The sequence below is a fragment of the Tursiops truncatus genome, chromosome 19 (assembly GCF_011762595.2).
Source record: "Tursiops truncatus isolate mTurTru1 chromosome 19, mTurTru1.mat.Y, whole genome shotgun sequence".
In the NCBI taxonomy this organism is placed as follows: Eukaryota; Metazoa; Chordata; class Mammalia; order Artiodactyla; family Delphinidae; genus Tursiops; species Tursiops truncatus.
Window position 1 is genome coordinate 38,177,044 of NC_047052.1, and position 13,303 is coordinate 38,190,346.

Consider the following 13,303-nt stretch of genomic DNA (forward strand, 5'->3'; position numbering starts at 1 on the left):
GTGGGCCCTGGACCAGCATGAGAAAAGGCTAGTTGGGGGTCTCCTGACTCCAGGACCAACAGCTGTGTATCTTCTCTCTGGTTTTCCAGAATCATGAAAAGGCCTCCTTTTCCTGGACACCTGCTCTGTGCCAAGCACAGAGTCAGATGCCAGAGAGCTGTTTACAGGGCTTTCCAGCTCCCTTCCTACAGCCACCTCACCCCAGGCAGGGCCTGCCTTCCTGGAGAAGGCCCCTCTTGCTAGGGAGGTAGGGGATCTGGCACTGAGGCAGTCACAAAACATGGCCTACAAGGCTAAGCTCAAAGTCCCTCTCCATCTCCCCCACCCCGGGCAACAACTTGGGATGGCATTTCCCAGTGTCTCAGTGTCCCAACTGACCTCCTTGGTTATAACTCAGCCTCTGGGATCTTGGGGTCTTGCCTCCCCCACCCTCTGTCTGGTGTATACCATCAGAACTCATAAGCTCAAATGCTTATTCAACTGCAGGTACATAAATGCGTAAATGGGGGGTGAGAGGGAAACCACGGAGAATGGTGGGGACTGTGGTTAGTGGGAGAACACGTGCCCCATCTAAAGGGGACAGTTCTGTGCGGAGATGGGGGACCAGATCTTTCAAATCCTCTGATTTAAGAGAAGCTGAAAATCCTGAAATTTTTTTGTAATCTCTCAAGACGAAATATTGGCAATGCATTTTATAAACGTTTAAATACATTTGTGAAGCTGTGGCTTATGTTGGGTGAGGGTAATAACCATGAAGGTGGTGGAGGTGGGGATGCCATGGTGGGGGGATGTGGACTCTCCAAGGTCACAGCTGGTGGCCCTCACACTTGCCTATCCACCCCTCCTCTTTCTCTTAGCCTCTCCCTGCTCTCTCCTCCCTTGCCCCAGCCCCTTGCCCTGTGGCAATGCGCCCATGTCCCAGCCCCGCTCCACTCCGGCTGAGATAGGCAGATCCCCACTACCGGGCCCCACCTCACAGCCTCTGCCCACACCACCCAGGAAAGCGGGTCACCCCTGTTCAGCTCATGCCTCCCAGCACCAGCCCTTCAGGCCCCAGCCCTGGGCAGAGTCAGAGGTCTGGACCCAGGCACCTGGAGCTGGGTCAGCTCTTTCTCCCGCTGTTGTCTCTTGCCTTGGTCCTGGCCCAGCAGGCACTGCCCTGGACTGAGCCAGCCCCTCTTCACAGTGCCCAGGTCTCCCCTATTTGGCAAGACAAACTCATCCCTGCTACAGACATTTACTAAACGCTGAACTCAGTTCTCAGCACTGAAGAGAGAGAGGAATGAACAAGCTGCATACTGTCCAGCCCACGGGGCTCACAGCCTACCTAGGTGGGGAAGATAGTCCATGAACATGTAAACAAGCGACCTAATCAGATGACTTCAGGTTGAGAGAAGTGCTTTGCAAAATAATAAAACGGAGTGAGGTAGATGAGGGTGATGGGGTGCAGGAAGCCTCTGAGGAGGGGACAGTTTGAGTTGGATCTAAATGCCAAAAATGCAGCCATGGGAAGATCTGGAGGCAAAAAGGAAGTGCAAAGGCCCAGAGGTGAGAACAACCTTGGGGTTTTGAGGAACAGGAAGAAGCTAGTATGAAATGAAGTGTTGAGAGGAGGCCAGAGGGAGGTTGAGACAGCCCTCGAGGAGTGGTGATGGCGAGGCTTGGACTTTCATTTCATTTCAGTGTTGCTGGCCAGGGAGCGGCAGTGGGGGGTGGTATGTTGGGCGCGGGGAGAAGGGGGACAAAACCTGCTGGTAATGTTGGAGCTGGGTAATGGGTACATGGAGTCCATTAAATTAGTCTCTTTCTTTCAATGTATGTTTGAAAGTTTTCACTAAAAAAAGTTTAAAACATAAAACAGATAAAACACTTTTTTATCTGATTTTTCATATTATGATTATCAATCTCTTTATTTCTGAGAGAGGACTATGCCAGCCAGCAGCAGGGAATCCCGCCAGAGCAGCAGAAGGCACAATAACGCCAAAGCCTCCCTCCCCCTTTCCTGGCTCACAGGCCCCAGTCCGGCGAGTTCAAAGTCTGCTGCCTGGCGAGAACAGCCAGCGGGCAGAGCGCGGCGTCGGAAAGGGAAACCGGGGTCTTGAGACGGGGTACCCAACCCCGGGAGAGAGCTACAAACGAGCCCCGCCCAGCCCTGGCTCGCAGCAGGGGCGCACCACAACGCACTCCAACTCTGGCCGCTCCGCTTGCGCACTTTTCCCGGGAACTTGTGGTTCTGGAGTTGGAGTCCAGGCTCCGCCCCCGCCGCGCGCCAGGGCTCCAATTGGCGGAGCTGCCGCGAGGGGCGTGTCGGGGAGAGTTGGAACGCGTCGGCTTGGGCGGTTGGGGTTATCCCCAGAGGGCGAGAGGAGCGGCGCGGCCGAGTGCGGTGTGACACGCAGGCTGCTGGGCGGGGCGCGCGGGGCCCAGGCCGAGGAGGTAAGGATCCCCGGTCGGGCTGCGACGAGCAGAGCAGGCGGGCTTCCGGCCGGCCGGCCGCCTCCAAATTCTCCGGGACGCCTCGACTATATGGCCCCGGAGCTGGGGCGGGGCGGGCGCACAGCCAGGACCGTCTCGGACTCTGGCCTCGAGCAGAGGCGCGGAGCAGGGCGCTTATTACTGGCTGGTCGGGCTGTAGGCGGGGCGGGGTCTGCAGGGGCTCCAGGGATAGCGGGGTGACAACAGGTAAGGGGTCTCCGGGGTGAAAACAGGTTAGGGGTCTCCGGGGTCGAGGCAGGGCCCCCGGGGTGTGCGCGACGTGAGAACGGAAAAGGTCAGGAGGCGCCCGTGGGCGTTGAGCCCTGGGGCAGAGGGATCTCAGCGCTCCCGCTGTTCGGAGATGGTTCAGGGTTTCCTGACTCACGCCGTCGTCGGTCCCAGTCTGCGGGGTGTGGAGAAGTGGGCTGAGATAGTTGCCCCAGCGAAGGAGGGAAGAGAGGGAGGGTGGAAGCGCCTTCCCCGTGACCTAGGTGCTCGCTGGCCTCTCTCATTTAGGAACCGCCTGGCCCCTGAAGCGTGTGAGTTTGTGACTTTTGGTGGGAGCTGTCAAAGGAAACAGGGCCGGGCTTAATCTCCCATTTCACAGAGGAAGTAACTGAGGCAGGCCCAGAGAGAGGTGGCAGTTCCTTCCCAGCCTGCAGTCACCTGGAATCTCCTTCCCTTTCTCTCTCCCTGAACACCTGAAGAGCTGTGCAGGGGGAGAGTTGTCATCAGCCCTTTTTGCAGGTGGGAAAATGGACGCTTTGAGTCACACTGAAACTGTTTTGTTTGTTTTTTATAAATTTTATTTATTTATTTTTGCCTGCATTGGGTCTTCATTGCTGCACGCGGGCTTTCTGTAGTTGTGGCAAGCTGGCTTCTCATTGTGGTGGCTTCTGTTGTGGCAGAGCACGGGCTCTAGGCGCGCAGGCTTCAGTAGTTGTGGCTCGCTCGCTCTAGAGTGCAGGCTTCAGTAGTTGTGGCGCACGGGCTTAGTTGCTCCGCGGCATGTGGAATCTTCCCAGACCAGGGCTCGAACCCGTATCCCTTGCATCGGCAGGCGGATTCTTTTTTTTTTTTTTTGCGGTACGCGGGCTTCTCACTGTTGTGGCCTCTTCCGTTGCGGAGCACAGGCTCCAGACGCGCAGGCTCAGCGGCTGTGGCTCACGGGACCAGCCGCTCCGCGGCATGTGGGATTTTCCCGGACCGGGGCACGAACCCGTGTCCCCCTGCATCGGCAGGCAGACTCTCAACCACTGCACCACCAGGGAAGCCAGCAGGCGGATTCTTAACCATTGCGCCACCAGGGAAGTCCCTGAATTATGCATTTGACAGCATGTGGTGGTATAGATCAGGGGTCTGCAAACTTTTTATGTGAAGCGCCAAATAGTAAATATTTTAGGCTTTGCAAGCCAGTCCCCATCGCATGCGGCTGTTTTCCAATAAATTGTATTTAGAAAAACTGGCAGTTGTTCAGACTTGATATAGATTTGCCACTCCTGGTGTAGATCATGTGTGACACCTCGACTGTCAAGCACAGAACCCTGGCCACCCAGTGACACTTAGGGCATGGCTCACTCACTGAGAGCACCTTTGGCCCAGCTCAGGTGGTGGGATCCCTTGTGTTCAGGAAGGCCAGCCCAGAAGCCTGCCCTCCTTCCAAAACCTGCAAGAAAGAGCAGGTCTGTTTACTTCCCTGTTCCCAGACACTGGCCCTTCGAGAGTGTCCACCTTCTGTCAGCATCTGGGGTACCACATGGGGCTCAGCACAGGCTGTCCTGGGGCAGGTGGCCCCAAAAGGAGTGGGCACAGGCTCAGCTCTCTCCTCCCCTGTTCTAAGGGAGGATGGTTCACTTCCCTAGTGAGAACAATAAGAACAGGATTCCCCATCTGCTGGGAGGGGTGGGGGATGGGGAGGTGGGGATGCTGCCTCATCTACCAAGAAAATCTCCAAGGGACTTCCCTGGCGGTCCAGTGGTTAAAACTGCGTGCTTCCACTGCACGGGGTGCGGGTTCGATCCCTGGTGAGGGAAAGAAGTGAGGGGGGCGGTCAAAAAAAAAGAAAAAGAAAATCTCCAGGCCATGTTATAGCAGGTGTGAAGTTCTGGTCGTGGCAGATCTGGTAGGCAGATGTGGGGGAGCCCCCCAGGAGGATGCTGTCTGCCCGGCCCCTCACCCCAGCTGGTACTCGCTGCAGGCCCACAGAGGAGGGGGCACAAGAGGCTTCCCACTACCCCAGTCAGTGTGTGGAGTCAGCTTAGAGCCCAGACCCCTTTCATTGTCACCAGGTACTCCCCACCCTTCCTGCGCCATGTTTTGCCGCCAACAGGGCCTGGAGGGGGTCTGTAAACCACTGACTAGGGACAGAGCAGTGTGGGGCATCCTGGGGCCTCCTAAAAGGGACGGGGAGACAGCGTTGTAGGCCCTCCCCTGCCCAAAGCTCTCCCCTCCCTGGGCGCTGTTCCTCACTTCCTCCATGGTGCCCACCTGGGTAGCATCTAGTCAGAGGTGGACCTGGGCAAGTCTGCCTCCAGAGCTCACCCACTGTGGGGGGCATCTGCTCTTCTCTCCACATAAAGTCTGTCTGCTCAGTGCTGAATGTGTTAGGCCTCGGCGTGTGGCTGCAAGATTGGGTTTTCACCCAGTTCTGCCAGGTGGCTGCCAGGTGTATTGGAGGGAGCAAGTGGCATTCCGTCCTCAGATGTTCATCCTGGCATGTCCTGCAGCCTGGGCCCTGCTGCTGTGAGGTCAGGGGAGGCCCAGCCTGGTGACCCGCTGTGAGGCCAGTAGAGCCCAGAGCTCTTGACCCAGACATTGTACTGTAATTCTTTTCTTTTTGAGGACCTTAAATTTAGAAAGAGAAAGAAAAAGCTCATGTTCCCACTTCCCAGAACTGACTGGTATTGGGATTTTATCACATTTGCTGCTGCCTTCTTTTAAATGAAAGAAATAAAATTTTCTTCTGATTTTGGTTTGTATCTATCTTTTTTGAAAACCATCTTAACTGTTTTTAAGCTTACAGTTCAGAGGTGTTAAGTATATTCCTATTGTTTTGAAATATCTCCAGAATTCTCTTCATCTTACAAAACCAAAACTCTGTACCCATTAAATAACAGCTCTCCTCCACCACCACAGCCCCCGCCCGGACCCCGTTCTTCCTCCTCCTCCACCCCCAGCCCTGGTAACCACCTTGCTACTTTCTGTTTCTATGAATTTGACTACTATAGATACATCATATTAGTGGAATCATGCAGTATTTGTCTTTTTGGGACTTGCTTATTTCAGTTGGCATAATGTCTTCAGTGTCCATCCGTGTTCTAGCAAGTGACAGGATTTCTTTTTAAGGCTGAATAATATTCCATTGTATGTCTGTACCACCTTTTGTTTATCCACTCATCCATCAATGGACACTTGGGATGCTTCCACTTCTTCGCTGTTGTGAATAATGCTGCTATGAACATGGGTGTGCAAATACCACTTGGAGATCCTGCTTTCAATTCTCCTGCATAAATAAGCAGAAGTGGATTGCTGAATCATATGGCAGTTCTATTTTTAATGTTTAGAGGGACCTCCATACTGTTTTCCATAGCGGCTGCACCAGTTTACATTCCCACTAACAGTGCAGGAGGGTTCCAACTTTTCCATTTCCCTACCAACACTTATTTCCTGTTTTTTTTGATAGCAGCTATCCTTATGGGTGCGAGGTTCCATCCTACCCATTTTTATTCGCAGATATAGTTCTTGAACACTTTTTAAATGTTGCGTAATTTCTGCATACATGGTGTCATACAGACCGTTCTGCAGGTTGCTTTTTCCACTCAGCATTTGGTGCCTGTTGTCGCTCCACGATGACCCACGTGAATCGGGTGGAGTCACTGTAAACGCCAACAGTAGCCCATTGTGTGAGTGCACCCAGCTCACCCTTTGTTCTGCCCTTTCCACTCTGCCAGGCATCTCCATTGTCGCTGCTGTAGGTCCCAAAGTCACTGCTCTTGGTGCCTCTCCCTCCTTTGCTACACTCTGAGCTCTTCCAGTGGAGCCCTCATTCAGCCCATCCCGGGGCCCAGCACCCAGCCCAGGGGTCCTGGGGGTGGCCTCTGGAATGTTACCAGACTGTCCACAGCAGGGATGCAGTGACTGGTCCTAGCAGGATAGCCCAGGGCTGTCACCCATAATCAGCTAGGTTTGCAACATGCAGCCGAGATCAGCAGCCTAAAAATAGTGGTTCTTACATAAGGTGGTGTGGACAGCACTTCTCAGGATGGCTTGTGGTCTGAAAGGGGCAAGGGGTGCGTGAGTCGGGACCGAGCACCCCTGTTGTGTAATGCATCCAGCCCCTGCGCTGGCCACACTTCAGCTTCCCACAGGTAGCCTGACTTACGGAACTGCAGTGTGGTGACCCAGAAACTCTGCGTGTGTGATCAGTTTGGCCAGGGGTGTGCTGTGTGCCTGTACACTTGTGCGCACATGGTGGTGGCGGCAGCAGCGGCTGTGGGGTCAGCTCTCATCTGCTTCCTCTTCAGAGATAGGAGGTGCTGGCTCCTTCCTCCTGTGGTGGGCCCTAGGGAGCTTTGGTTCATTCACTAGCCACTCACGAAGCACCTACTATGTGCTTGGCACTGTTCCAGGCATTGGGGATACAGCAGTGAACAAGAAAAGGCTCCTGCTGTGATGGAGCTTAGAAGTGGGTGAGGGAAATAGAAAACACGCAAGCAAATGATGGATAGACAAGAAAATATCAGGTCCTGGTAAGTCCTGTGAAGAAAAAGCAAAATAGGGTAACATCCTACAGAAAAGGTTAGCAAACTTTTTCTGTAAAGAGTAAATTTTAGGTTCTGTAACCATGTGGTCTCTGTCACAGCTCTCAGCTCTGTTGTTGCAGCAGGAGAGCAGCACAGACAATTGTAAATGAATGATGTGGCTGTGTTCCAATAAAACCTTATACATGAACCCAGATTTGACCCTCAGGCCATGGTTTGCTGACCCTGTCCTGGGTAGCGGGAGAAGCTGCCTGAGCTGGGGTTGTCAGAGAGATGCTTTCTGAAAGGGAGGTAGCCTTGCTGTCACTTCACTGGTGGAGCTGTGTGGTGAGAAGTGAGCAGACTGGGGCCAAGCGTGAGACAGAAAAACGATGGAGCTTGCTCGTGGGTCGAATGGGGGTACAGGAAAGAGGAGATTCAAGGCGGAGTCCTAGATTTGGGGCTTCAGCAACTAGGTGAATGGTGGTTTGTTTCTGGAAAAGAAGAGGAGCTGGTGGGAGGTCACGGGGGCAGCTCAGGGGAGAGCTGGGACTGCAGGCTTGCCCTGGGTCGGCGGTGTTTGGGTGTCCTCAAAGCTGTGAGTCTGGTGGGTCAAAGGGAATGGGTATGGACAGAGCAGAGGGGGCCCAGGTGAGATCTGGGGCTACCACATGGAGCGCTTGGCAGAGGAGGATAGAGGCCTCCTGCCCCATGGGGGAAGGCTCTGAGCAGCACCGTCTCCAGGGGTGCAAGCTCCAGGCTGCCTAGTGACTAACAGAGCCTCAGTTTCCTCCTGTCAAGGGGGGACCTACCTGCTACGGTTGGTGTGAGGACTAAATGAGATAGTCATGCTTGACATGGAAGAAGCACTCAGCAGTGGTACCTGTGATGATGATGGTGGTGACCACTGGGCTCATGGGCTGAGTGAGTGGGTTGCAGGGTCTACGATGCTTTGTCTTGGTAGATGGGGGGTGGGGTGGGGGGGTCACTGACAGGTTGGGGTTGCAGACACCCCGTTGCCTGGCACTCCCCATCCTCGTGCATGCACCTGCACCCTTCCACCTGGGGCAGGCCCAAAGTGCTGGGTAGTCAGTGCTCCTGGAAGCCTCTTAAGGCAGTTGGGGCTCAGTATCCTTGCCCCTTGGGTGGATGGTGTTGAGGCCTGTTCTACCATGTTTTCCAAGGCTCCCCAGGGGCTCGAGCCCCCACTTCTCAGTCACACATCTTTACTGCTGCCTTCCTATCCCGAGCTGGCTTCCACACGCCCCTCACTGGGGCGGGGGGTTCCCCCTTCACCTCCCAGTAACTCCTTGTCTAAGGGTCGTTTTCTGGGGCAGCGAGTTTCCTTAGTTGAGTGGCCGTCTGGGCCTGCAGTGGGGTAATTAGTGCGTTGTCTGACGGATGGGTTGGTGAGCTGGGGGTGAGCCCCCCCCCCCACGTCTGAGCAAGCTGACGCGTCCTCTGCTGCTCCTCCCACAGCCGAGTGGCCGAAGATGGTGGACTACCTGGCGAACACGGAGATCAACAGCCAGCGCATCGCGGCTGTTGAGAGCTGCTTCGGGGCATCGGGGCAGCCACTGGCCCTGCCGGGCCGAGTGCTGCTGGGTGAGGGCGTCCTGACCAAGGAGTGCCGCAAGAAGGCCAAACCGCGCATCTTTTTCCTCTTCAACGACATTCTGGTGTACGGCAGCATCGTGCTCAACAAGCGCAAGTACCGCAGCCAGCATATCATTCCGCTGGAGGAGGTGACGCTGGAGCTGCTGCCCGAGACCCTGCAGGCCAAGAACCGCTGGATGATCAAGACGGCCAAGAAGTCCTTCGTGGTGTCAGCCGCCTCCGCCACCGAGCGCCAGGAGTGGATCAGCCATATCGAGGAGTGTGTGCGGCGGCAGCTGCTGGCCACGGGTCTCCAGCCCAGCACGGAGCACGCGGCGCCCTGGATCCCCGACAAAGCCACGGACATCTGCATGCGCTGCACGCAGACGCGCTTCTCGGCGCTCACCCGACGCCACCACTGCCGCAAATGCGGCTTTGTGGTCTGTGCCGAGTGCTCCCGCGAGCGCTTCCTCCTGCCGCGCCTCTCGCCCAAGCCCCTGCGCGTCTGCAGCCTCTGCTTCCGCGAGCTGGCCGCCCAGAAGCGGCAGGAGGAGGCGGAGGAGCTGGGCACCGGGGCCGCCGGGCAGCCGGCCTACGTGGCCGGGGCCGTCTGCGGAGCGTCCAGTGGAGACGATGATGACTCAGACGAGGACAGGGAAGGCAGTGGGGATGGTGACTGGCCCAGCCGCGTGGAGTTCTACGCCTCGGGAGTCTCCTGGTCGTCCTTCCACAGCTGACCCCGGGTCTGCAGACATGCGGGAGGGCTTCCCTAGTCACTTCGGCATCCAAGCGGATGCCATTGACCGGGCCCCTGAGAGGGCAGAGTTCCCCAAGCTGCCCGGCACCCTGCAGGGCCCTTCGCCATGGGACCCTACCCCACGGGGTGGTGGGCACAGTGGAAGTGGCTCTTTTTCTCTGAACCCCCAATGCCTCTTTTTGGATACTGGCGTCCTTCTAGTTCCACTTCAGGTAATTACCTTTTCATTTAGCAAACCCAAAATACTTAGGCCTCTTGGGAACAAATGTCGTTTCTCGGCCCTTTGAGCTGTTGATCCAGATGACCCCTTGAATTAGACGAACTCAGGAAGCTTTAGGGGCCAGAGAGAAGGTTGCACTGGAGTGAGGTCCCCTCCTCTCTGAGGCCTTGAATCCCCAGACCTGACCCCGCCCCCCTGCAGGAAAGACTGTGGGTCTTGAGAGGCCTCCAGGAAACCAGTGCCTGCCCACCTGCCTTGCTGATGCCCACCTGCCTGGCTGGCTGGGCCTTGTCAAGGCAGGCATGTGGGCTCACCCAGAGCCAGGCAAGAGACTGCCATGCTGTGGGTGCCCGCCAGGCCCAGGAACTGCAGCCTGAGCTCCCCGTGGTCCAGAGTGGCCTGCCAAGCCCTCTGGCCCAGTCTCACCTCCCTCCAGGTGTCTGATGCCTCGCAGTCCTGTCCTCATCCCTCCCTGTGCTGGAGAAAGCAGTGTTTTGTGTTAGGACTCTTAACTGCAAGTGACAGAAACCCTACCCAGACTGACTTAATAATAAAAAGAAAGTTTATTGACTCATGTGTTTGCGAAGTCCAGGAGTGTTCTTGCTTCAGACACACCTCTGTGATTGAGGACTGAAACCATGCTAGGTGGCAAATGTCAACAACTGTCCACCACTCTGGGCATTCCTGAGAATGCTGGCAGTTCCAGTGGGGTCAGATGTTTGCACCACACCATGGTTGATTCCCAGGGACAGAGCCCCGTCCATCCAGGCGCTGTGACTGTAGCCCAGCACCTGCAGCCCTGTTCACTTGGTGTGAGTTATCTAAACAGCCAGACAGCAAGTAAAGGAAACAAGGAGCTGCTTGTCCAGCTCTCCATGAGCCTTCCAGGTTTAAAGCTCTCCCACGTGGCCTTCTGCTCTGCCCCCCCCGCCCCCCCGAGGCTGGTGCAGTTGAGTGGGGAGGTCCCAAGTGCAGCAACCTGCCATGCTCAGCTAGTGTGCGCTGGGGCTGGAGCTTGAATGGCAGCCACCTGATGCCTGGCCCACACCCGGCCACAGAGCTGTGGTCCTTCAGGACAGTCTCCTGTACCAGTCTTCCCCCCCGTCGCCTGGCTGGCCTTGGCCACAGCCCACTGGGCAGAGAGGGGATCACCATCAGAAGTGGTGACTTTGGGACCAGGAAAGCTGCCCCCAGCCCACACTGCGCAGTGCCTGAAAGCCCACCATCAGCTCCAGTCCCTGGGTGAACAGTTGTCCTCCCGGCCCAGTTCTCAAACGTTCACTTGCAGACAGAACCCTGAGAATCTCCTCTGAATGCTAACTCTGATTCAGCAGGCCAGGTGGGCTCCAAGGGGTGGCAACACTCCAGCCTACTCTTGACAGGAGCCACCTGTGTGAGGGAGGGTGGGAGCGGCAGAGTGTGAGGCACCCAGGGCCTGCCTGTGGCCTAACCCTCAGGGCAGAGGGACTGGGTGGGGAGGGTCAGAGGTGCTTCCAAGAACTGACGAGTCCTTGGCCTCCCTGAACCACACAAACTGGTTCAGGCAGTTCTGCCTGGGCAGAGGGTTCAGGGCAGGCAGGTTACAGGGTGCAGGGCAACTTACTGAGGCCAGATCGGCGTGAAAGCCCGGGCCAGCCAGTCCTATCCCTTCACCCAGGGTTGGTGCCCAGGCACGGAGTGCCCAGCTCCAGCCACTGGCCTCTTGGTCACTGCCCCACTCCCCTAGAACCTCCCTTGCCTGGTAAACGGGGAGTAGAAGCACCAGGACAGTGTTCCTTTGGACAGAAGACAGCATTTCTGTACCTGATTCCAGGCACCGGCAGCCTCCACAGCTACCTGCCAAAGGGGCACACGGCACAGAACCCCAGGCAGGTGAGGCCATGCCCTCCACACTCGGGCTGGACAGGTGCCGGCTCGGCCCTCAGCCTTCGACCCTCAGACCTGCTTCCTTCACAACCCTAGCCACCAGGGCTGGGACAGGGCGGCAGCTTCCCTGAGCCCTGAGGCGTTAGGGCCTGTGAGGACCCAAGGGCTCAAGTGGCCAACAACCTTTGGAGGGCTTTCCTTCACACAGACTCACTCATTGCTGTATGCTGCATCATGGACTGGGGACACAGCCTGAGTGAGATGCCCAAGTTCTCGGCTCTCAACGAATGAATATACAGCCTGGCACAAGAGGCACAGAAGTGGGTGGCATCGGGCCTGGCGTGGGCTGTGATGGGGGCATGGACTCGGGCATGGCGGGGTGCGGGAGGAGGGCAGCATTCCTTGAATAGTGAGAATGAGTGAGTGAGGCCAGTTGGGGAGATGGCGTTCCAGACTCCAGATGGGGGAACAGCAAGTGCAAAGGCCCCAAGCAGGGGAGGAGCCCATGTGTTCTGGAGCAGCTTGGCTGGACTGAGGCCAGAGAGGTGGTGGGGGCAGGTGGGATGCACCGGGAGCCACTGGAGCCTTTAGCAGGGCGGCAGGTCTGCTGTTGGCTTTCAGGAGCTTGCCCCGGCGGCTGTGTGCAGCTGGCTGAGGCGGGAGGATGGCCGTGAAGCCTCCTGCTCCCCCTGGGATCCCCGAGGGGTGGCCTAGGCTTTACTAAGGCCACATCTGCCTGCCACGGTAGATGGCAGAAGGCAAGCCTTGGCTGCCCTCAGCTTATCCCAAAGGGCTGGCCCCTGCCCTGTTCTGCAAGACGCTCTGATGACAGCAGATGCTGCCCTCAGAAGCGCCCCGGGCGGAATGTTGCCCTGGGCCAGCGTGTGAGGTGGAGCAGTGATCAGGCCCCTGACCGCTGAAGCACAGAGGGGAATGTGTCGGAGGAGTCAGGACCTCCTGAAAGGGAAGATGTGGGCCCAGGAAGGGAAGGCGCTGCCTCGGGAGACCCCATCTCTGACTCCTTACGGGGCTGCTTCCCTTCAGAGACAACCTAGTCAGCCTGGCTTGGGCCGAGAGTCAGGCCAGGTCCTGACTCCACCCCGCTCACGCACAACCCCCCACCCTACTTGCCCACTCCCCCCACCGGCTGTTCCTAGCAGTAGCCTGCTGCCCAGCCAGGCCACACGGGTCTGCGATTTCCTCCCCCACCTACCCAGTGGCACATGTTGTCCAAGACTCTGGAGTTGCCCTCAGGGCCACGTGGCTGGCCCTTGCCCTTGGCCACCATGCTGTCCCCACACGTGGAGGAGGTCAGGAGTTCTCAGGCTGAATCAATGCCTGGCTGTTTGTGGATGTTCCCTTTCCCCCAGGACGATGCTTAAGGTCTGGCAGAAGGGCTGAGTCTGCTGGACCTGCGTCTAGGTCCTCTCAGTCCCTCCTGGGGCTTCACTTGCAAGGCCTGGTAAGGGCACGAGAATCAACTGTCCTGCCAGCCAAGTACTCCTGTTCATCACCCAGGAATCTTTCCCCTCAGTTGGGCATGGACTCCACGTCCCTGCCAGAGGCTAAGCCTGCTAACAGGCTTTGGACGCTGGGAGGGGCCTGCCTTGCCCCTCCTTCTCAGAGCGGCAGATGGACGAGGGTCTGAGG

The 13,303-nt window shown here is 57.0% G+C and overlaps 1 protein-coding gene across 3 annotated transcripts; it reads left to right on the plus strand.

Annotated features, from left to right (window-relative positions):
* The first annotated feature begins 2,160 nt into the window (after positions 1 to 2,160).
* Positions 2,161 to 10,361, plus strand: PLEKHF1 (pleckstrin homology and FYVE domain containing 1). Of its 3 annotated transcripts, XM_073795736.1 has the most exons (3): positions 2,161 to 2,436; positions 2,992 to 3,222; positions 8,694 to 10,361. In XM_073795736.1, the coding sequence occupies exon 3, from the start codon at positions 8,708 to 8,710 to the stop codon at positions 9,545 to 9,547; it is 840 nt and encodes a 279-aa protein (XP_073651837.1). In that variant the 5' UTR covers positions 2,161 to 2,436; positions 2,992 to 3,222; positions 8,694 to 8,707; the 3' UTR covers positions 9,548 to 10,361. The 3 variants fall into 3 exon arrangements, with proteins under 3 accessions (XP_073651837.1, XP_004317427.1, XP_033700963.1); XM_004317379.4 differs by lacking the exon at positions 2,992 to 3,222 and having other exon boundaries at positions 2,163 to 2,436; XM_033845072.2 differs by lacking the exons at positions 2,161 to 2,436; positions 2,992 to 3,222 and adding an exon at positions 2,453 to 2,682.
* Positions 10,362 to 13,303: the final 2,942 nt, after the last annotated feature.

What these genes read in the sequence shown, in the direction of transcription:
- PLEKHF1 (XM_073795736.1), top strand. Translation starts at nt 8,708, where the DNA reads ATGGTGGACTACCTGGCGAACACGGAGATCAACAGCCAGCGCATCGCG.